Source organism: Danio aesculapii, chromosome 16, assembly GCF_903798145.1.
Source record: "Danio aesculapii chromosome 16, fDanAes4.1, whole genome shotgun sequence".
Classification (NCBI taxonomy): domain Eukaryota; kingdom Metazoa; phylum Chordata; class Actinopteri; order Cypriniformes; family Danionidae; genus Danio; species Danio aesculapii.
In genome coordinates, this window is record NC_079450.1 from 8,887,484 (window position 1) to 8,914,233 (window position 26,750).

General features: G+C 32.8%; 1 protein-coding gene across 1 annotated transcript in view; it reads left to right on the forward strand.

Moving 5' to 3' along the window:
- Window positions 1–26,750, forward strand: part of csmd3a (CUB and Sushi multiple domains 3a) — a 685,206-nt gene that overhangs the window by 402,884 nt on the left and 255,572 nt on the right. Inside the window, exons 36-41 of the mRNA XM_056474744.1 lie at window positions 3,318–3,414; window positions 7,957–8,061; window positions 8,799–8,917; window positions 13,241–13,310; window positions 24,817–24,933; window positions 25,345–25,554. Of these exons, the coding sequence (XP_056330719.1) occupies window positions 3,318–3,414; window positions 7,957–8,061; window positions 8,799–8,917; window positions 13,241–13,310; window positions 24,817–24,933; window positions 25,345–25,554 (718 nt within the window). The remainder of the gene's footprint in view (window positions 1–3,317; window positions 3,415–7,956; window positions 8,062–8,798; window positions 8,918–13,240; window positions 13,311–24,816; window positions 24,934–25,344; window positions 25,555–26,750) is intronic.

Genomic DNA, 26,750 nt, shown 5'->3' on the forward strand with positions numbered 1-26,750 from the left:
TGATTGATTGATTGATTGATTGATTGATTCGTCTACTTCAGATTTTACACTGACTATATTTACATGGACATCAGTTATCAAATTATTTGCCTTAATCTGAATAAGACAATATTTTGATTAAGGTGTTTACCTAAGTTGCTTTTTGAATGTTCCTTCTATGATCCCGTTTTACATGTTATAGCACACAATTCTATTAATGTCATTGCGTCACTACACTGTCTATGTTTCCTTCATGTAAATTCAGGTGTTTCATATTTAATTTGTTGACTTTAACTGTAGTTTGGCACTTTCACTTTCATTCAGGAACATTTCATGCGTGCCCCACATGACAAATGCGATATTGGATGTGAGTATGAACTGCTGGAAGAGTGTAGTTTTAATAGAATTTGATAGCGCACGCTGTATGGAAAAAAAAAAAACCTTTGCATTTCGTGATGTGTGTGTCTGTGGTCCTTCACTCACTCGATAGGTGCAGAGAATAGAGTCAAACAGTCATGTGTATTTACACTATCCTTTTGCAAAATGCGGCGAAAATCCTACACAATGGAAATAGTTTGATTGCGGTGTTTACATGTCTGTGTTGCACTTTAATAATGCGACTAAAATACTCCACATGTCTTAATTCCACTTCTGTTTAGTTCGATTATGAGTTTAGTTGGATTAAGGTAATCAAAAATCGCTGTTTACATGGTAGACTCTTAATCAGAGTATTGTCTTAATCATATTAAAATCAAATTATTGGTGTCCATGTAAACGTATTCACTGTTACCACTGTTTTACTTTAGCTTTTACACTGTACGTCAAAAGCAAGGGTGAGCATACACAACAGCAGAATTGTTTATCATGATACTGCATAAGCTAAACAATATGCAGAATGATTATCATAACATAAACTGAATAGGAGAATACAGAAAGAACAGCTGAAATATGATTCATCAGCCAAACACATGGTGCAAACACCGGACCAAATGTTTCTTTAGCATTAGTCATGTTGCTGTTTGATGGAAAACACAGGCTTTGATGTTCAACCGTGATTTCTGCTTCCCTTAAAGGTTTCTGAGACTATATTTATATTTGGCACTTCCAATCTCTATCTACAGTGCATCCGAAAAGTATTGATAGCGCTTCACTTTTTCCACAGTTTTTTAATGTTACAGCCTTATTCCAAAATGGATTCAGTTATTTTATTTCCTCAACATTCTACACACAATACCCCATAATGATAAATAATAAACCTGAACAGAATCACATGTACAGAAGTATTCACAGCCTTTGCTCAATACTTTGTTGATGCACCGTTGGCAGCAATTACAGCCTCAAGTCTTTTTGAATATGATGCCACAAGCTTGGCACACCTGTCTTTGGAAATTTTTGCCCATTCCTCTTTATAGTACCTCTCAAGCTCTATCAGGTTGGATGGGAAGCGACAGCCATTTTCAGATCTCTCCAAAGATATTCAATAGGGTTTTGATCTGGGCTCTGGCTGGGCCACTCAAGGACATTCACTGAGTTGTTGTGAATCCACTCCATTAATATTTTAGTGGTGTGCTTTGGGTCATTGTCCTGCTGGAAGATGAACCGTCGCCCCAGTCTGAGGTCAAGAGCACTCTGAAGCAGTTTTTCATTCAGGATGTCTCTGTACTTTACTGCATTCATCTTTCCCTCTATCCTGACTAGTCTTCCAGTTCCTGCTGCTGTAAAAAATCCACACAGCATGGTGCTGCCACCACCATGCTAGATGGCCGGCCAGCTCTAGGAAGAGTCCTGGTGGTTCAAACATCTTCCATTTACAGATGATGGAGGCCACTGTGCTCAACTTTCAGAGCAGCAGAAATTTTTCTGTAACCTTCCCCAGCCTTGTGCCTCAAGACAATCATGTCTCGGAGGTCTACAGGCAATTCCTTTGTCTTCATGCTTGGTTTGTGCTTTGACATGCACTGTCAACTCTGAGACCTTATATAGACAGGTGTATGCCTTTTCAAATCATGTCCAATCAACTGAATTTACCACAGGTGAACTCCAATTAAGCTGCTGAAACATCTCAAGAATGATCGGTGAAAACGAAATGTACTGTAGCTGAGCTCAATTTAGACCTTCACAACAAAGGCTGTGAATACTGATGTACATGATTTTTCAGGTTTTTTATCAGGTATATATTATAATATAAAAATTTACTTTGTATAACTTAGATTTTTTTTATAATATTAAAGAATAACAAAACTTTTTTATGTGACTCTGAGAAATAGACTTGGTTTTTGAATTGTGTCGCATAGTTTCATAAAATAACGTTAAGTAACAATACACAACACTACACACAACATCACACAGTGTAACTTAACGTTATGTAACAACAAAACAAAGCAATGTAGCATAACATAGCCTAACATGACAACACACAACATAACTTAACACACAATATAACACAAAATAACATAACATAGCAAGAACATGCAATGCAGCGCAACTTAACATAACGTAACATACCATACTATAGAGTAACATAACATACACAACATAACCTAATAAACGTAACATAGTGTAGCTTATCATAATGTAACATAACAACAACATAAAACAACACACAATGTAGTGTAATGTCATGTAACATAACTAGAACATGCAATGCAATGTAACACAACATAATGTAATAAACATAACAACAATACGTAACATAACATAACACACAGTGCAACGTAACATAATATAACATAGCACATAACATAACAACACACAAAGTAAGGTAACGTAACTTAACAAGAATATGCAATGTGACACAACGTAACGTAACAGCAACATAACATACCGTACCATCGCATAAGGTAATATAACACACAACACAGTGCAACTTAACATAACACAATACAGCACACAATATAACAATAGCACGTAACGTAATGACATGTAACATAACATGACAACAACATAACGCAACACAACATAGCATAACACAATGTAACATAACATAACGCAACGTAACACAACTTAACAACACACATCGTAACAATATTACATAATAACAACACACAACGTAATGTAACGTAACGCAACATAACACGCAACTTAATGTAACTTAGCATAACACAACACATTGTACTGTATTGTGATGTAACAAAACATTACATAACATAATGTATTGTAACATAACACAAAACAACACACAACGTAACGTAACGTAACAAAGCATAGCATAGCAAAAACGGTTTATTTTATACAAAACAATGTAATACAAGTTTGAACAAAGGTGAGTCATTTCTTTTAATCGTCTTGATTCCAATATTCTTAATATCTCTTTCTTCTTAATCCTTTTCTTTATGTAGATCACAGTTGTGACGTTTTCCACGGAACACAACTGGGACTCGCTGGACTTTTACGACGGCATCGACAGCAACGCACCGAGACTTGGGAGCTATTCTGGTAAGATGAAACCCATCTGTTTTTCTCTCTAAATGTGATATTGTTTTCTAAATAACCTCAGCACGGCGTGTTGACTTTAATATATTCTGCAAATACAAGCATCGCTTCGTCATCCCTGCTGTACTTTAACACACTCCAGTCAGTCAGAAGAAACTCAAGGAATCATGTTTGCCAAATAAGACTTTTTTTTTTTTGTAAGCCCATGCCGCCTGGCTTTCATCTAGAGATTTGTTTTGTCATCCAAAGCGCATCAATATTTGAGCTGTCATGGGATATCATGGATCAACAGCTTCATAAGCAGCAGGAGTAAACCTGAGACTCAGAGTTTCCTGCTGAGGAAGAAGATGATCATATCACAATCCATCAGTCACAGCTGATTTCAATTATTTTCAGATTTTTTTCCTTCAAGCTTTTATTGTTTTGTTTTATTTTTGTTTTTATTATTTTTTATAAACGTTTTTTTGTTGTTTCATTTTATTTCATTTATTATTGTTTTATTTTGTTTTTTGTTTGTTTTGTTTTTTGTTTAATTTTGTTTTGTTTCGTGTTTTGTTTTTTGTTAAGTTTTTTGCTGTTTTGTTTTGTTTCGTGTTTTATTTTTTGTTTAGTGTTTTTGCTGTTTTGTTTAAAACCATTTAATATTGTTTTGTTTTATTTTGTATTTTTTGTTTTGTTTAATTTAATTTTGTTTTTTTTCGTGTTTTGCTTTTTGTTTAATTTTGTTTTGTTTTGTTTTTTTGTTTATTTTTTTGCTGTTTTGTTTCGTGTTTTATTTTATGTTTTAGTGTTTTTGTTGTTTTGTTTAAAATCATTTAATATTGTTTTGTTTTATTTTTTATATTTTGTTTTGTTTAATTTTGTTTTGTTTTGTTTAGTGTTTTGTTTTTTGTTTAGTTTTTTGCTGTTTTGTTTCGTGTTTTATTTTTTGTTTAGTGTTTTTGTTGTTTAGTTTTAAATCATTTAATATTGTTTTGTTTAATTTTGTTTTAATTTTTATTTTGCTTTGTTTTTGTTTTTCGCCCTCCTGTGATATTTGGATTCTTTTGCAAAGATTTTTAATAGAGTTTTTTTTTAATAGAGATTTGAAACTTTTAAAAGAGCAGTATTTCCTATAATGTTATTTTTTTCTTCTGGGGAAAGTCACATTTATTTTAGTTTGGCTGAAATAAAAGTAGTTAAACAAAAACAATAAAGTCAATATTATTACTCCCCTTAAGATTTTTTTTATTTGTCTATAGAAACAAACCACTGTTGTCCACTAACTTGATATCATCATTATCACCATATTACTATCCGTTAAACAGCACTTTATTTAAAAAAAAACAAAAAAAAAACATATGTTTGTATGTACACACACACACACCATACACACACACACACACATATATATATATATATATATATTCATATATATATATATATATATATATATTCATATATATATATATATATATATATATATATATATATATATATATATATATATATATATATATATATATATATATATATATATATATATATATATATATTCATATATTCAATATCTGGGCAACAGATGAAAATTAGCCCCCGTGGCTAACTCTGGCTTATTTACAGTCTTACTGTTTATTAATGAGCATTGTCCCTGTTAAATTAATAAATATAAATTGAATTAAAATTTCACAAAAGGGGCTTATCATTTTTACTTTAAAAAAATAATGCATACCCTTTTGTTCAATTTTATTTATTTTTATTTATTTATTTTCTGCAGTGTACTCTTCGTATATGTTGAACCCCCAGATGATATCACTGTAACTCTCGTACACTTCCCCCGGAAGGTCCTCAGTATTGAAAGACAGATTTTAATTATTTGCCACTATATATCCACACATCACTCGCACAAAGCTAAATAAATATGCTGCTGACCTTACCGGCCGCCAGACAAAGCATTAAGTATTGTTGACAGCTTGACGTTTAATCTGCTCGGCAGGACAAATGAAAGATTAAAGCAAGTTATGGGGTGGTGATGCCTCATGCATAAAGAAGGTGAAGACAAAATATGCTTACAAACAGTGTGTGTGTGTGCGTGTATGTGTGTGTCCACCTGAATTCCCCACCCGCTTAAAGCAGTAAAAGTAATGCCTGACTCTATCCATCACAACCTCTTTAGCACTGAACATCCACAAATAACACATCATTGAGGATCCAGTGGATGGGGGTCAGCACAGAAAACTGCAATACGTCTGATTATTCTTGTGATTTCACTGTGATTGGGTGAAGCCAGGAGAGTAAAAAAAAAAAAAATAGTGAAAAACAGATTTCTGCATGCATATGTTTGGCTTAGTGTACAAGTATGTGGCGGAATAAACGATAACATATAGCACTTTGGGTTGTGAGAAAAGTGCCTCATAAATAAAATGAATTATTATTATAAAAATACTACTACTACTACTAATACTTCTACTACTACTACTAATAATAATAATATATATACAGTTGAAGTCTGCTGAATTTACAGCAGATTTTTTTTTCTTTTTTAAATATTTCCCAAATGATATTTAACAGAGCAAGGAAATTTTCACAGTATGTCTGATAATATTTTTTTCCTGGAGAAAGTCTTATTTGTTTTATTTCGGCTTGAATAAAAGCAGTCAAAATTATTAGCTCCTTTAAGCTATATTTTTTTCGATTGTCTACAGAACAAACCATCTTTTGCCTTATAACTTGGCTAATTACCCTAACTACCCTACCCTTGCCTAGTTAACCTAATTAACCTAGTTAAGCCTTTAAATGTCACTTTAAGTTGTGTAGAAGTGTCTTGAAAAATATCTAGTCAAATATTATTTACTGTCTTCATGGCAAAGATAAAATAAATCAGTTTTTAGAAATTAGTTATTAACAAATCTTCTCTCCGTTAAACAGAAATTTGGGAAAAAATAAACGGCTAATAATTCAGGGGGCTAATACTTCTGACTTCAACTGTATATATGACTTTAACTGTATATACATACATACCTATATATATATATATATATATATATATATATATATATATATATATATATATATATATATATATATATATATATATATATATATATTTATATATATATATATATATATATATATATATATATATATATATAATATATATATATATATGAGCAATAACACACGAGTAGCAGTGTGATGTGGCTGTATATCGGCACTGGTGGTAGGCGTGCTTAGTGTCCCACCAGTGACGATATACAGCCACATCGCACCGCATAATCATGTGTATAAAAAAGGACAAAATTTAACACGCAGAGTCTCAAAACCTTTTTGTAAGAAGAACTACTTCCACCATTCATTCACATTTGCAGCTGATGTCAGAACAGCTGAAACCGTTACTAATTCACCAACGTCACTTTAGAGCTAGTATTTGAATGAGTCTCTAGCGTGATGTCTAAAATGATGACAAAACGTGATTATGCTCACATTTTAAGATTATAATGCTGAACGGCATGAAATATCATCCGTCTACAGCAATTTCCCAATATTTCTTTCTTGTCGGGAGATCACAATATTACTATGGTATAAATACAGCACTGCAATATACAAAAGAGAGAGATCAACTTAGAAAGTCATGTACTTGTTTAATAATGATTTAGTCAGCTGAAGTTAGAAAAAATTAAGGCCCAAGGCCTATTATGTGGTCTCTATCACCATCTTGTGGATGAACATCGTCAACCGTCCTTGCTCTGTGACAGGCAAATGGCCTCCAATGCGCTGTCTCTCTGAAATTATAAATATTTAAAAATAGGCACTATCCTGCAAAGTTGCAATCTAAATAACTACATTCTCTACTAAATGAATCTCAAAAGTAGGCTACAATTATGTTGCCCAACAGCAGCAATATTTATAAATGTAGAGTGTCCTCTGCTTGTCGCTGTATGTGGGCGGAGTAATACACAAGGGTCAAGGGTTAAGAGAGGCTGGACGAGTGCTGTTAATTACTCTGATAACACTTCCCCCAAATTTGAAATATTTTAATGAAATATATATATATATATATATTTTTTTTCATACAGTTGAAGGCGAAGTCAATAGGCCTTTGTGAAAATTTAATTATTTCTCAAATATTTCCTAGAATGTATTTTACAAACGGAGAACATTTTATGTATATATATATATATATATATATATCTTTTTTTTTTTTTTTTAAAATAATAATAATAATAATAATAATAATAATAATAATAATAAAAATACATTTAAATAAAAACATATAAATAAATAAATAATGCTAGGGTCAGTATTATAAGCCCCTTTTAATTTTTTTTCCTCCTTCGATTAGCTGCAAATACAGTAATCAAGTACTTTTACTGTAGTATTTTAGTGGAGCTGAGTTTAGCAGTGCCAGCTGCCCATCAGTAAAGCTAGCGAGCCACTGACAGTGTGTCAGAGCTGAATGACATCTGTATGGTGGGGATGTCACAGTCTCAGCTGGAGCTGTAGGGAACAATGTGCTCTAATGTCTGTCATGAAAACTAACATTATATTTAATGCAAATCCCTTTAGGGACCACCATTCCACCCCTGCTGAACACCACATCCAACAACCTGTACCTCACCTTTCAGACTGACATGAGTGTTTCTGGGGCTGGATTTCATCTGGAGTACACAGGTATGAGAACAGTTGACCAATGCACTGACAACAACACTCAAAATATACATACAGATACAACATAAACATGGCATTTATATGTGTTTATGTAGCACAATTTTGTTACAAGCTGTTTTTATTGCAGTTTTGAGGATATACCTTATAAATCAGCGATTGTCTTTTTTTCTAATCAGACTTTAGGAGAATTTCAAGTCAAAATTGTGAGATTAAAAAAAAATATTATTATTATTTTCCTTTAATTTTTGTCTTTTGAGGTTTTTTTTCTCACAATTTAGAATTTTCTTCCACGATACTGAAAGTAAAATTTAAATTGCAAGATGTAAATTATATGAACGGTCGTTTTTATTTTTTTAACGGACTATTTAATTTAATTTAATTTAATTTAATTTAATTTAATTTAATTTAATTTAATTTAATTTAATTTAATTTAATTTAATTTAATTTAATTTAAAATGATATTAGTCTTTTTTATTTGTCATTTTTCTAATCAGACTGCGAGAAATGACTGTAAATATGACTTCAGAGGCTCGACTGAAAAAAATAAAAGTTTGTCAATCCCTGCCACAAGCGTCTGACAAATGACTAGAAGTGTATGATTTATGAAGAGCAGTGTTTGTCATGACTCATTTGTCTGCCGGGGCTCTTTTGCATCTCACACTGTAAACGGGAATCAATTTCCATTTGTGTTGGAGAACATTCATATCCTGGCAAATGAAGAGACTTTCCTGTGTCCTAAGCAATAGGTTTGGACTCCTGCCCAGAGCCACAGACCCCCGGCAATGGTGTGAAAGTGGGCGACCGCTACTTCGTGGGTGATGTGGTCTCGTTCCACTGTGAACAAGGATACACGCTGAAGGTGGGAAAAATCTGATCATATATAACAGTAGCTATGTTTCCATCCACCTATTTTACGCACATTTAAACATATCCAGGGTTCCCACCATTATGAAATTTTGTGCAAGGCTATTCCAGAGTTTAGGAGCCATCTATGAGAATGCTCGACCTCCTTTAGTGGACTTTGCTATTCTGGGTACTATTAGAAGCCCTGAGTAGAGTGGGTTGGATTGTAGTGAGACAGAAGGTTGGTTAGATAAACATTTAATGCATTAAAGATAAGAAGCAATAATTTATTATCAATATGGAACTCAACAGGCTTTTACTTAAAATTTCATCCACCTATCTTTATACACATTTAAGCATACCAGGGTTCCCACAGTCAAGGAATTCTTTGGAAGGCTATTTCAGACTTTATGAGCCATATATGAGAATGCTTGACCTCCTTTAGTGGACTTTGCTATTCTGGGGACCACTAGAAGCCCTGACTTTTGAGATCTTAAAGAGGGGGTTGAATTGTAGCAAGACAGAAGGTTGTTTAGATAAACAGGAGCTAGACTATTTAATGCATTAAAGGTAAGGAGCAATATGTTATTATCAATATGGAACTTAACAAGCTTTAACTTTCAATTTTACTTCCCATTTATTAAAATGTATATTTTCTATAAAAAAAAGCAAGTTCCTCTAAACTTTCATTAAATTCAACATTCACAAAATAGCACTACCTGTTTTCATCCACCTATCTTTATACATATTTTAGGATATTCAGAGTTCCCACAATCATGGAATTTTCTGGACGGCTATTCCAGACCTTGGGAGCCATATATGAGAATGCTCGACCTCCTTTAGTGGACTTTCCATTTATTAAAATGTATTTTTTCAATGAAACAATAAATGCAAGGGCCTCTAAATTTTGTATTAAATTCAGCATTGCCGGAATTGCTAAATTCTGGATGGACAGCACAAACACAATCATATCATAATGTAACAGTTCCTGTTTTCATCCACCTATCTTAATACATAATTTAGGATATTCAGTGTTCCCACGGTCATGGAATTTTCTTGAAAGCTGTTCCAGACTTTAGGAGCCATATATGTGAATGTTCGACCTCCTTTAGTGGACTTTGCTATTCTGGGTAATAATAGAAACCCTGAGTTTTGAGATTTTAAAGAGTGGGTTGGATTGCTAGATTATTTAATGTTGGAGATAAACTATTTAATGTCCCCACGGTCATGGAATTTTTTTGGAATATCATGGACTTTTAAAAGGTCTATTCCAGACATTAAAAGTCAAAGAAGGTTTTTTTTTTGTCCAAGTCATGGAATATCAGAATTTTTTTATTGGTTGTCCTACTTTCAATTTTACTTCCTATTTATTAAAATGTATTTTTTTCACTGAAATAATGCAAGCTCTTCCAAACATAAACATAACTAGTGATAGCTTGATGCTTACTCAAAAAAACATGTGACCCTTGACCAAAATAAATCTGTAAAATTGGAATATTATAGTTAGTGGAAAACTAATACATTAGACTATTTTAGCACATTAAAATTAGAATAATATAATACACACTATTAAGTAAAGATTAACTTCCATTAATGATTTTTGTAAGTGTCTATCTTTAAGTATACTTTATCAAAACATATCATAGACATTAGAATATTAAGAATACATTGGAATATTAGAGTACATTAAAAGAGAATATTATAATGTATTATTAGAATATTAGCTAAAAACTATCTTCAAGGATATTACAAGAATCATTTTAAATGTCCTTCTGTTAGTAAACATTATCAAAACATATTTTTTAATAATAATAATAATAATAATAATAATAATAATAATATGCATTGCTAAGAACCTAATCTTTTTTAATCTCAGTCAAATATTATAATTTCCATCCAAACCACTTGTCAAGAGAAAGCCTATTTATTCAGCTTTCAGATGATGTATATATCTCTATATTTCCAAAAACTGACCCTTATGTATGGATTTGTGATTCTGGGTTTCATATTTGAATGATGTTATTTTAACTTAATGTAGTCAAATTGAACTGTAGAGCAAAGTTAACTCTGAGCCAATCAGAGCAAATTGCTTTCATCCGAATGTTGTGAATTTAAATTAAGCACATTGTCACTATAGTTCATCCAGAAGATCTTAAAACATTTCATTTTTGTGCAATCAGAATGTTCAAACTGCCCCAGTTCAAACCTAACTACCCAAGGGCTTATATTACAATTCATATGTAAGATTTGAGCTAAGCAAGTAAAAAGAGACTGATCTCAGAGCTGGCATTTGCACAGTAACAGCTCATTGACTAAACGAACAAGAATTATTGATTATTATTTCCAGAATAAATGAACTCTAAAAAGTCTTTCTCTTAACTTAAAAAAGCTTTAATAGCTTTTATTGTCACCATTTCTTTAATGCAATCCCACACAAAGCATGCTGGGAACTACATATTTTCAAGAATTGTATTTTGAGTGCTCTCAGCTTCAGATGCTCAGAGACATTTGCATTCAATTTTTTTTTGCTCTTCGTTTTTGTCACTTTGTTGCTTATGTAATTGGTTGTGCAATAAACAGTTGACTTTCAGAAATTCTTTCAGGAGACTGACATTCAATCAAAAGGTGCTTGTTCAGTTACCAGCACTTACATGTCCCAGGGGCTGATTTTTACGACAGACACATTAAAATGTCTTTTTTCTTATGACTTCATTTATTTTTTGCTGCTTTTATAATGCATTTTTTTATGTGGGCAGGTTATTGCTTTTTCCTTTTGTGCCAGACTCTGACTTTTGATCTTAAATTATGGAAATGCATCATTCAATAATAATATTAATAACTGACATTTTTTTAAAATAATGTTTTAAAATAATGATGGATGAAGTGACTGATGGGTGAATAGAATGATGAATGAAAGGATGGATGAATGGATGGATGAAGTGACTCATGGGTGGATAGAATGATGGATGGATGGATGGATGGGTGGATAAATAGATGAAATGACTGGGTGGGTAAAATAATGGATGGGTGAATGGATGGATAGATGCATGAATGGATAAATCGATGGATGAATGTATGCATGAAATGACTCATGGGTGGATAGAATGATGAATGGATGGATGGATGGGTAGATGGATGGATTGATAGATAGATGGATCGAATGGTCAACTGTGAATGGATGAAGTGACTGATAGAAGGATGGATGGACGGGCACATGGATGGATGGATGAAGTGAGTGATGGGTGGATAGAATGATGGATGGATGGATGGATGGATGGATGGATGGATGGATGGATGGATAGATAACTGGGTGGATAGAATGATGGATGGATGGATGGATGAAATGAAATGACTTATGGGTGGATAGAATGATGGATGGATGGACAAATGGATGGATGACTGGGTGGATAGAATAATAGATGGATGGATGAAGTGACTGATGGGTGGATATAATAATGAATGCAAGGATGGATAGAATGATGAATAGATGGATGGCTGAATGGATGTAGTGACATGGATGGATGGATGGATGGATGGATGAAATTACTGTTATGTGGGTAGGATCATGGATGGAAGGATGGATGGATGAATGGATGGATGAAATGGCTGATGGGTGGATAGAACATTGGATGGATGAATGGATTAAATGACTGGTGGGTGGATAAAATGATGGATGGATGGATGGATGGACGGACGAAATGACTGATGGGTGAGTAGAATAATGGTAGAATGATGAATGGATGGATGGATGGATGAAATGACTGATGGGTGAATAGAATGATGGATGAATGAAATGACTGATGGGTGGATAGAATGATGGATGGATGGATGGATGGACGAAATGACTAATGGATGGATGGATGGATGGATGGATTAAATGACTGATGGGTTGATAGAATAATGGATGGATGGACAAATTGACTGATGGGTGGATTGAATAATGGATGGATGGACAGATGGATGGATAGATATATTAATATGAACAATTATTTATATTAAGTATTCAAATTGACATTCTTTAGCAAATCATAAATGACAGAATTAATCTTCCACGTTTGGCATTTAGGTAAACTATCCAAAGAAAAAAGTTTATTTCTAAGAAGGACCTAAAGTGCCAGCCATTGAAGAAGCACCTTGAAGTTCAGCGTTAGATTTCTTCTTCCTCTTTGTGCTTTATTAGATTCATTCGCGGTGCCAGGGCTTTGTTATTTTTGCCCTCACGTAGTACGTGGAAGAGCACGCTGAATGATACATTTCCTATGAGTGATTCATCTTTCTTGGGAATTGGTGAGAGCTTCTTGGAAAAGTCAATATCTTTCTTCATTTCCACTCGTTGCAGGGAAGTGCATATATAACCTGCATGCCGGGGCCTGTCAGAAGATGGAACTACCCAGCGCCGCTCTGTCTCGGTATGCTTTATCTGCACTCATTTCTCCCTGTTTGGCCTTTTCAATGTGAGCGTTGCCACTGATCTGCTTCTATTCTACTCAAGTTTATTTCTATAGTGCTTTATACAATATAATTTCAAAGCAGCTTTAAAAAAAGAGAGATCATGATTCTACCATGCAATTAAAAGTAATGTGGTTGTCAGAGGTCATTGTATCAAAGTAATACACATAATGCGATCATGCAGGGGACAAATGATGTTAAAAAGAGATCAAACTGACTTCAAAAACAGGTCAAACATTCTATCAAACTGATGTCAAAACATTGATGTCTAACTGATATTCATGCCCTGGTTCTGAATTCTCAACCACCCATAATAATGGCACAACATTAATAAAATGGAAACCTAACTGTTTATTCATTAAGCTTAAAAATACTAATGGATTTTGTATGTCTATTTCTGTCACACACATAAACACACAAACAATTGTATAGCTATGTTTATGGGGACTCCCCATAGACATAAATATTTTTATACTGCGCAAACTGTAAGTTCTCTCCCCATACTCCAATCCTACACCTAAACACAAGCCTCACTGGAAACAATCTGCATTTTACACTTTCAAAATACGTTATTCTGTGTGATTTAGTCAATGCTAGCTCTAAGTTTTTGATTTAGTGGCTAACTTGTATGAATTTGTAGGATTTCATATGTATATTTTAGTACAATCTGCTCATACCACATTGAGGATTGGGTTTTGATTGGGGCTTGGTGCTCCGCTTTTAAGTGTTGAACATTTTTGTATGCTGAACTCGCACAAACTAGCCACTAAACTGACAAAACATAAAATAGTTACCTGTATGGTTCCTCGTGAACATTTCCTCGAACTATACTAAACTATACTATACTGTACTGTACTGTACTATACTATACTATAATATACTATACTATAATATACTATACTATACTCAGTGATTCCCACAGGTTTGAAATACATTTGTGGTGGTGGTCGAATAAAAAAAAACACAAAAAGGTGCGTGGGTTTGCTGAGCACGTGAGACTGTCTCGAACACACAGAACAGTCAGTATAATTCGGGCAAAGGAGAGAGGATTTTCCACTATTTAATTTCTCGCGGATGTTTTGTTTATATTGGCTGGATACAAAGTGTAAAAGGAGGATAATAAGAGTTAAAAAAAGTGTCACTTAATATACTTGGGAGGGCGTTAATATAACTGGGCGGCCCACCCAAGTAAAGTCACTGTGTGGGAGGCACTGATAGTATACAAGTTTTCTAATTTACAAGAATGCATTTTTTTGAATGCTGCAAAAATGTGTTTTTGTCTTGTTTCTAGTCCAAATATTTAAAAATTCTAACATCAAGAAGCATTTTCAGGACAAATAAAAATATAAACATATAGTTGAAGTCAGAATTATTAGCCCCCTTGAATTATTAGCCTCCTGTTTATTTTTTTCCCCCAATTTCTGTTTAATGGAGATTTATTCAACACATTTCTAAACATAATAGTTTTAATAACTCATTTCTAATAACTGATTTATTTTATCTTTGCTGTGATGACAGTAACTAATATTTGACTAGATATTTTTCAAGACACTTCTATACAGCGTAAAGTGACATTTAAAGGCTTAACTAGGTTAATTAGGCAGGTTAGGTTAATTAGGCAAGTTATTGTATAATGATGGTTTGTTCTGTAGACTATTGAAAAAAAAAATAGCTTAAGGGGGCTAATAATTTTGACCTTAAAGTGTTTTGTAAAGAATTAAAAGCTGCTTTTATTTTAGCAGAAACAAAACAATTAAGACTTTCTCCAGAAGAAAAAATATTATTAAACATACTGTGAAAATGTACTTGCTCTGTTAAACATCATGTGGGAAATAATTAAAAAACAAAACCAAAAACCAAAGGGGAGCTAATAATTCTGACTTCAACTGTATGTATGTATGTATGTATGTAAATATATATATATATATATATATATATATATATATATATATATATATATATATATATATATATAATTTCCTTTCAATTTTAGATTTTCCTTGAAGCAAGCTAAATAACCTTATTTCAAAGCAAACACATGTCTATTTTGCTTATCTCGTTGTTTGAAGGTGTTGGGAAAAAAATGAGAACCCAATCCAGAAGACTTATTTCAGAATTTTTTTATTTGGACGTGTTGGTCGTTCTGCAGTCAAACAGCATCTTCAAGAAGATCTCCAAAATGAGTCTGCAATAAGGCTATCACAAGTCTGATTTGGGGAGGGGGCTGAGTTTGTAGGTGGAGGTGACTTAACTGGAGTCAGAAAGATAAACAGCATTTCTCAGCCCTGATCTCATCAACATAATAATGCCCATTCACACATATATATTACTTTGCCCCATAGCTCAGCCACTGACCACAAATGTTTATCAACAAAAGAGTTTCTTTGGCCTGTATGGGTTTACGAAGTGGTAAATCCGGTAATCAGGAAGTGCATAAAAACAATAGGATAAAGCACTTGGCCTGCTATAGTTTTAAATGAAATTATTTTTATATATATATATATATATATATATATATATATATATATATATATATATATATATATATATATATATATATATATATTATATATATATATATATATATTATATATAAATATATTATATAAATATATATATATATTATATATAAATATATTATATAAATATATAAATAAATAGAGACTCTAACTTTTCAGTTATATAAATATATATAAATAAAGACTCTAACTTTCAGTTATATATATATATATATATATATATATATATATATATATATATATATATATATATATATATATATATATATATGTGTATATATATATATATATATATATGTGTATATATATATATATATATATATATATATATATATATATATATATATATATATATATATATATATATATGTGTATATATATATATATGTATATATATATAAATATCACTGTTAATTTGGAGCTCGATTGTATACATTTTTATTTCCCCAAAGGCAATAGTGCCTTTATTTAAATAAATGCATACTGTACTGTACCGAACCATACCGCTCAATGGAAATTCACTTCCATAAGTACAGCTGAAATTTGACCATGCAAAACCTGCGAGATAGTTGTGGAGATCTGCAAGGTCATTTGGATAGCCCTCAAAAAGATGAGTACATCTCTGCACAGTCTTCCATTGAATGAGTAAATGACCAATGGTAGTTCAATGGTGTTTAGGAACCGAAACGAACACTCTCTGAAAGTTTGCTTTGATAAGCAGATTTGGACTTCAGTTTTTGACTTTGTTGAAAATGACATCAAATCAATGTGTCCTTTGTTTGAAGCAGGGTGCGAATTACGGGGGATATCTATCTATCTATCTATCTATCTATCTATCTATCTATCTATCTATCTATCTATCTATCTATCTATCTATCTGTCTATCTGTCTGTCTGTCTGTCTGTCTGTCTGTCTGTCTGTCTGTCTGTCTGTCTGTCTGTCTGTCTGTCTATCTATCTATCTATCTATCTATCTATCTATCTATCTATAAACTGTTTTATCTATCTATCTATCTATCTATCTATCTATCTATCTATCTATCTATCTATCTATCTATCTATCTATCTATCTATCTATCTATCTATCTATCTATCTATCTATCTATCTATCTATCTATCTTCTATGTCTGTCCGTCCGTCCGTCCATCTCTCTCTCTCTCTCTCTCTCTCTCTCTCTCTCTCTCTCTCTCTCTCTCCCTCTCTCCCTCTCTCCCTCTCTCTCTCCCTCCATCCGTCCTGTATAGGTGAATTAGGTAGACTAAATTGTCCGTAGTGTAGGTGAATGGGAGTGTATGGGTGTTTACCAGTGAGTTGCGGCTGAAAGGGCATCTGCTGTGTAAAACATACAGTATGTTGGATAAGTTGGTGGTTCAGTCAGCTGTGGCGACCCCAGATTAATAAAGGTACTAAGCTGAAAAGAAAATAAATAAATGAATGAATTTGATTCACTAAGGCACACTGAAAAAAAAATACTCAGTGGATTTACTAAGAGTTTTTAAGGTAAATAGTTGCAAAAAATTTATGTAGGCTGATTTTTTTTTGGACAAACAAATTGAGTTGAACATTACTACATTTAATTTGTTTGTTTAAAATCAGCCCATATACATTGTGTGCAACCACTTACCTCAAAAAACAGTAACAAATCCAATGAATCATTTTATTTCAGTGCATATTAACATTGCCAAAAATTTGACCCCTTTAAACCTTAATGTATAATTCGCTCCCTGGTTTGAAATATATCCTATAGTGTCTTGTAAGGACATCTCAGTAGTGGGTGTTGAGGGAGGAAGAGAGCACTGTTCATTCACTTTCCCCACACCTTCATCTCCTGTGGGCTCTGGGAATTGAACTCGCAGCCTGTGGGTTGCAAGTCTGACACTCTAAAAAATACACAAACAGCAGTTCCAGCAAATCCAGTTCCAGAGCACATACACAAACCCCGACAGCTACACACAGTTCATGACTTCAGTCCAGAAAAAATGCTATTTAGAACACTGTAAATCAAGCTAACACCAATATAATCATTGATCTCAACGTGATGTCAATGTGACATTTGTTAGACATCTAAAGCATGACATTGATTTGATGTGAATTGAAGGTCAGAAATAGTGGCGTACGTATGCATTAAACCAATTTCAGTGTGGGGTTAAAGGGATAGTTCACAGAAAAAAGCTAATTCTGTCATCATTTACTCAATATTCGCCTGTATTAGTTTCTTTTTTCCTTTTGAACACAGAAAAAATATTTAGAAAAATGTTATAAACCTGTAACCATTGACTACTATGGAAGTCAATGGTTAGCGGTTTCCAGTATTCTTCAAAACATCTTATTGTGTGTTCAACAGAGTAAAGAAACTCATAAAGGTTTATTCTGTTTAACACAAAAGAAGGTGTTTTGAAGAATGATGGAAACTGGTAACCATTGACTTCCATTGTATTTGTGTTTTCCTACTATGGAAGTCAATGGTTACCGGTTTCCATCATTCTTCAACATATCTTATTTTGTGTTCAACATTACAAAAAAAAAAGTCATAAAGGCTTGTTCAGATGAACACAAAATAAGTTATTTTGATGAATGATAGAAACCGGTGACCATTGACTTCCATAGTATTTGTAATTTTCTACTATGGAAGTCAATGGTTACTGGTTTTCAGCATATTTCAGAACATCTTCTCTTATGTTCAACAGAATGAATTCATAAACCTTTATGAGTTTCTTTATTCTGTTGAACACAAAAGAAGGTATTTTGTAGAAAGGTGAAAACCGGTAACCATTGACTTAAATTCTATTTGCATTTTTCTACAACCAATTTCCAGCATTCTTCAAAACACCTTCTTTTGTGTTCAACAGAGTAAACTTTGAGTTTCTTTATTCTGTTAAGCATAAAAGAAGGTATTTTAACAAATGATGGAAACTGGTAACCATTGACTTACATTGTATTTGTATTTTCCTGCTATAAAAGTCAATGGTTACCAATTTTCAGCATTCTTTAAAATACATTCTTTTGTGTTCAATGAAATAAACTTTGAGTTTCTTTATTCTGTTAAACACAAAAAAGGTATTTTAACGAACGATGGAAACCGTTTTCAAGCGTTCTTCAAAACATCATACAAAGAATCTCAAACCTTAATGAGTTTCTTTATTCTGTTAAACAAAAGAAGCTACTTTAAAGAATAATGGAAACTGGTAACCATTGAATTTCATTGTATTTGTATTTTCCTTTTTTGGAAGTCAATGGTTACTAGCTTACAGCGTTCTCCAAAAAATAAAATAAATATATATATATATATATATATGTTCATCATATAAAATAAACTCATAAAATTTTATCAACGACTTGAGGGTGAGTAAATTTTCATATTTGAGTGAACTATGCTTTTAAATTTGTATTTTCGTCAAGTTGCCACTTTAACACATTACCATGCAAACTGAATTTAAAATGATGTTATACAACATCTTGATCAAGATCTGAATAATATTTTATGTCGAGGTGCCTGCTGAGAGGTAATGACACTATTCAAGCAAGATGAACATGATGATAGTGATGATTACATACTGTGATCATGATTACAATGTAAGGGAAGCTTTCATCTTTATACTGTAAGTTCATTTTCAGTTGAGGTCAAACCTGCCTGAAACTACTTTAGTTGTGCGTTTATCTAAAAATAATTGCACACCTTAAAATGTTCAATAGCCAATCAGAATCAAGAATTCAACTTGATACAGAAAAAGGAGGATTTAAATTGGTGTTATGATGATGTCTTCCTGATCTGTTAAAGGGTATATATATATATGCATGTATATATACAGTACATGTATATGTATGTATGTGTATATATATGTATATGTATGTATATATGTATGTATGTATTTATGTATGTATATATATATATATATATATATATATATATATATATATATATATATATATATATATATATATATATATATATATATATATATATATATATATATATATATATATTGACGATTGATGGAAACCGGTAATCATTGACTTCCATTGTATTTGTATTTTCCTACTATAGAAGTCAATGGTTACCGGTTTCAAGCATTTTTCAAAACTTCTTTTGTGTTCAACAAAGTAAAGAAACTCATAAACCTTTATGAGTTTCTTTATTCTGTTGAACCCAGGAGGAATTTTGAAGAATTATGGAAACTGGTAACCGTTGACTTCCCCTGTAGTTGTATTTTCCTAGTCTGGAAGTAAATGGTTACTGGTTTACAGCATTCTTCAAAACATCTTCTTTTGTGTTCAACAGAATAAAGAAAGTCATAAAGTTTTTTTTGTTGAACACATAAGAAGGTACTTTGAAGAATGATGGAAACCTGCAACCATTGACTTGCATTGTATTTGTATTTTCTTACTACGGAAGTAAATGATTACTGGTTTCCAGCATTCTTTAAAACATCTTCTTTTTTGTACAACAGAATAAACCTTTATGAGTTTCTTTATTCTGTTGAACACAAAAGAAAGTATTTTGAAGAATGATGGAAATCGCTATCAATTGACTTTCATTGTAGTTGAATTTTCCTACTATGAAAGTCAATGGTTACCGGTTTCAAGGATTCTTCAAAACATCTTCTTTTGTGTTCAACAGAATAAAGGAAGTCATAAAGGTTTATTCTGTTGAACACATTAAGAAGGTATTTTGAAGAATGATAGAAACCGGTAACCATTGGCTTCCATTGTAGTTGTATTTTCATACTATGGAAGTCAATGGTTACCGGTTTCTTTTGTGTTTAACAGAATAAACCTTTTATGAGCTTCTTTATTGTTGAAAACAAAAGATGATGTTTTGAAGAATGATAGATCAATTAATAAATGAATGAATGAATTAAATAAATAACACTTACACTGAAGTGAATCCAAACTATTGCGAGATTCTTTTCTTTTTTTTTAACACAAAATAAGATATTCCGAAGAATGTTGGAAATCGGTAACCATTGACATACATAGGAGGAAAAAACAATTACTATGAATGTCAATGCTTACCAGTTTCCAACATTATTCAGACTGTCTTTGTTTGTGTTCAACAGGAGAAAGAAATCCATACAGCGTTGGACCAAGTGAAGTGACAATTATACATTTATTTTTTCAGTGAACGGTCCCTTTAAGAACTCCATCAGCTGCATGTATGTAGCTTGTTTATTAAAGATATCAAACAACCAGCTAATGGAGCATTAAAATAGTCCAGTCCTCTCCACTCTACAAATTGTCGCAGCATCCTTGTGTCGCTGTTATATGAGGAGTTTGTGCATTTATTTATTTATCTTATTTGATTTAGATGTAGCAGCTGTTTCATCACAGTGTAGTGACCGGCGAGAGATCAGCCGTGGTCTGTTAAAGCTCCATTTAATCAAATGGACTATGAAAAAGCTTTCTTCGGGCTAGATCTTTGAGCTCCTATTCAGTCTAATCTTCCCCTTTCATTTTCTCTTTTGTTGAAATCTATTAGCTTTAAACCCTCCTTCCGTGTCTCATGATTTCTGGGGGCTATAACACCATCGCTTACCAGTTAGCTAGTGCTTTTCATGCAAGATGACGTACAGTCTGTTAATAGCAGAGACAGACGCTGCTGTAACCTCAGGTTAATTGGCTTATGCAACAATGCAATAATATATATGTATTTATATCGTTTTAAAATATCTATTTTATATGCAATGCATTTGTGTATCCATCCATCCATCCATTTATCCATACATGGTTTATCTGTTTTCATCTATCGTTCTGTCCGTTCATCCATCATTCATCCATCCATCCATCCATGGTACTATCCATCCATCCATCATTCTATTCTTCCATCCATCCATTTATCCATACATGGTTTATCTGTTTTCATCTATCGTTCTATCCGTTCATCCATCATTCATCCATCCATCCATCCATCCATCCATCCATCCATGGTACTATCCATCCATCCATCATCTGTCCATCCATCCGTTTATCCATTTATCGTTTTATCTATTTTTTTCTATAATTCTATCCGTTCATCCATAATTCATCCATCCATCCATCCATCCATCTATCCATCTATCGTACTATCCATCCATCATCCATCCATCCATCCGTTTATCCATCCATCGTTTTATCTATTTTTTTCTATAGTTCTATCCGTCCATCCATATATCCATTATCCATCCATCCATCCATCAATCCATCCATCGTTTTATCTATCGTTCCATCCATTCATCCACCCCTCTAATCATCCATCCATCCATCGTTTTGTTTGTTTTTATCTGTCATTCTGTCCATCAGTCCATCCGTCCATCCATTTATTGTTCTATCTGTCCATCCATTCATCCATCCCTCTAATCATCCATCGCTCCATCCATCCATTGTTTTATCTATTTTATCTATCATCTATTATCATCCATCCATCCATCTCTCTATCGTTTTATCTATCATTCTATCATCCATCCACCATTCTATCATTCTATCCATCCATCCATCCATCCATCCATCCATATCTCTGTCGTCCTATCTATCATTCTATCCATCCATTCATTCATCCATCCATCCATCCATCTCTATCATTCTATATATCATTCTGTCAATCCATCCATCCATTCAATTATCGTTCTATGTGTCCATCCATTCATCTACCCCTCTAATCATCCATCCATCCATCGTTTTATCTATTTTATCTATCATCTATCTATTTATCTATCCATCTCTCTATCGTTTTATCTATCATTCTATCTATCATTCTATCATCCATCCACCATTCAAACATTCTATCCATCCATCCATCCATCCATATCTCTGTCGTTCTGTCTATCATTCTATCCATCCATTCATTCATCCATCCATCTATATCATTCTATCTATCATTCTGTCAATCCATTCATCCATCCATCCACCATTCTATCGTTCTTTCCATCCATCATCCATCCATCCATTCATTCATCCATAATTTTAGCTATTGTTCCATTCATCCATCCATTCAGCCATACTTTTGATCCATCCATCCATCCATCCTTTGTTTTAGCTATTGTTCCATCCATCCATACATACTTTTTTTAATCCATCCATCCATCCTTTGTTTTAGCTATTGTTCCATCGATCCATACATACTTTTTTTAATCCATCCATCCATCCATCGTTTTAGCTATCGTTCAATCCATCCATCCACCCATTCAGCCAAACTTTTAATCCATCCATCCTTTGTTTTAGCTATTGTTCCACCCATCCATACATACTTTTTTTTAATCCATCCATCCATCGTTTTAGCTATCGTTCAATCCATGCATCCATCCATCCATCCATCTATGCATATATTAATCATTGTGTGTGTGTGTGTGTGTGTGTGTGTGTGTGTGTGTGTGTGTGTGTGTGTGTGTGTGTGTGAATCATGGTAAATGTCTTAATCCTGATCTGAACAATAAAATTACAACATTTTTCTTCCAAATTCCATTATTTTCTAATGGCTATTAGACATTGAATCTCATTTGATTTTAATATAGTAGCTGTTTCTTTGCAACCTGCAGTGCATATAATAATAATAATATAAAAAACTATTAAATATAGTTTCTGCTTAAAATTAAGTCTATTTTAATTTAACATTCTTAACAAAAAGAGAATTATGTTAGAAAGTGATGCTCGATTGATTTTTGAATGTGACATGACTCTGGCTGGTGGCGCTGGACTCGGCCATGGATGAAGAGTGACACTTGAAGCTTAATTGATCCAGACTCCTGCGGTGTAAACAGAAGATTCACTGTTCTCTATTGACATTTCAATTGCTGTTCTAAAGCACTGTAAGTGGACACAGCGAGTCCAAGAGGCCGTTCATTACACATTTGCCAATAAGACAAATGCAAACAAAGCCGAGTGCACAGACAGATCCTCACACAATCAAAGGAATATATAAATGCGCTTCAGTATTGGCCTTTCAATCCCAGCGAGTTCTTCTGGTGTTCATTAAAAAAGTCATTATAAGAAAACAACGCATGCATCATCTTCTGCAAACCTCAAAATGAAATTAGCACATTTATTTTATTAGCATCTGAAAGCATTTTACATTGTTGCATTGGCTATTTATATATATACGCTCACCGGCCACTTTATTAGGTACACCTTACTAATACCGGGTTGGACCCCCTTTTGCCTTTAGAACTGCCTTAATCCTTTATGGCATAGATTCAACAAGGTACTGGTAATATTCCTCAAAGATTTTGGTCCATATTGACATGATAGCATCACACAGTTGCTGCAGATTTGTCGGCTGCACATCCATGAAACGAATTTTCCTTTCCACCACATCTCAAAGGCGCTCTATTAGATTGAGTTAAGGGGACTGTGGAGACCATTTGTGTACAGTGAACTCTTTATGTTCAAGAAACCAGTCTGAGATGATTTACGCTCTATGACATGGCATGTTATCCTGCTGAAAGTAGCCTTGAGAAGATGGATACACTGTGGTCATAAAGGGATGGACATGGTCAGCAACAATACACAGGCAGGCTGTGGTGTTGACACGATGCTCAATTGGTGCTAATGGGCACAAAGTGTGCCAAGAAAATAATCCCCACACCATTACACCACCACAGTTGGAGGGGCGTGGTTAAGTATGTTAGCCACGCCCAATACCTCAGACAGATGTCATATTAAATAAAAACAAACAGGAAGTGCATTTTCAGGTTTTAATTTTAGATTTAAACGGTAAGCTTTTTTAAATATATTAATAATGTGCACAGATAAATTGTTCAATACTAAACCATCAATGTAAGCTAACAAAATCAATAAGGTTAGTTTTGAATTGATTTGTACTTTAAACATCTTTCGAACTTCTTTTTGCCCTCAAACAGAGAACAAACAATAACTTTGTTTGACGTATACCAGGGCCTTTACTACATCTGTTGAGTCTCCATTTTCAGGGTTGCATTTGACTCTGTATCTTCTCTGACTGTATGTTCTTGTCTTTAAAGCTCAGTGTGGAGGTTTCCTGACCGACCTCAATGGAGTCATCCTGAGTCCCGGTTTTCCTGGAAATTATCCTAGTGGACTCGACTGCAACTGGACTGTCAAACTTCCCATTGGCTTTGGTGTGTATGCTGTTGTAGTTTTTGAGTTTTGAGTTCTTTTTTCTCTCCCTTAGTAGTATATATTTATATCTCAGTTGTTTAGATCGCTAGACAGAATGAGATTAAATGCAAAATCTCCTGCTTAGATGTTTCTCCTGAAGAAAAAGACCCTGCTAATCTTGCCTCATGTGTCTCTTTTAGAGTTCTCGGCAGTCTTAGAATACAGAGAGCTTTTTAGGAACTCAGATGTCTCACATATTTAGTTATAATATCTGTCAAAAAATATATATTATTGTTCTTGGTCATATTTCCCAGTGTTGGGTAGTGACTGGAAAGGCATCTGCTGCATAAAACATATACTGGATAAGTTGGCGGTTCATTCCGCTGAGGCGAGTTAGGTAACTAAATAACTAATTCCTGTATATGATCCAGGGATTCACCTGCAGTTCCTCAACTTCTCTACGGAGGCTGTACACGATTACCTTGAGGTCCGGAGCGGGACGCTGGACTCGGGATCAGTGATCGATAGGTTCAGCGGACCTGTTGTTCCCGAATCTTTCTTCAGCACGACCCACGAGACCAGCTTCTTCTTTCACAGCGACTACTCCCAGAACAAACCTGGTTTCCACATCACCTACGAGGGTAAGACGGATTAGACCTGCCCTCAGCCATTACTTCCCCTGTCCATACAGACACACACCACTGGAGCCGTTCACACACAGTAACAGGATAGGGAATGTAAGCAATTGTTCTTTTTGAGTTCAGTCAAAGGCCTTTTAAAGCGGGTCAGTTTATCTGGGTAACAGCCGCAGGTGGAGGTTTTCTAGTCAGACTTGCACAATGTGAAATATTGTAATAATTTTGACTTTAAGATGCATTCACTTTAGATGATAAATAACTTTATTATCTGTTTTATTGATACAAAAATATGTGTGTGATTAAAACAAGAGTTGATTAAAACAAAACAAAAAATATTTAAAGAGAGAACATTTTCTTACTTTGGCATATGTTTGTTGGTGTTCTAAGTTAAATATATTTATTTAATATATTTTTCAGATTACATTATTTTTATTTTCATGCATTTTGAAAAAAACCTTAATAATAATAATAATGATGATGATGATGATGATGATGATGATGACGATTATTATTAATATTATTATTATTATTATTGTTATTATTATTATTATTATTATTGTTGTTGTTGTTATTATTATTATTATTATTATTATTATTATTATTATTATTATTATTATTATTATTATTATAAAAACAATAATTATAATAAAAGTGCTATTATTATTAAAAAAACTATATTTATAAAAAGTGTTATTATTATTATTTTTGTTATTATTATTATTATTATTATTATTATTATTATTATTATTATTATAAAAACAATAATTATAATGAAAGTGATATTATTATTAAAAAACAATATTTATAAAAAGTGTTATTATTATTGTTATTATTATTATTATTATTATTATTATTATTATTATTATTATTATAAAAACAATAATTATAATAAAAGTGCTATTATTATTAAAAAACAATATGTATAAAAAGTGTTATTATTATTATTATTGTTATTATTATTATTGTTATTGTTGTTGTTCCCTTTTTGTATTGTTTTCAAATGCTTTTTGTTGTTTATATATATATATATATATATATATATATATATATATATATATATATATATATATATATATATATATATACACACACACACACACACACACAGTTGAAGTCAGAATTATTAATGTTTATTTTTTTCCCCAATTTCTGTTTAATGGAGAGATGATTTTTTCAACACATTTCTAAACATATTATAT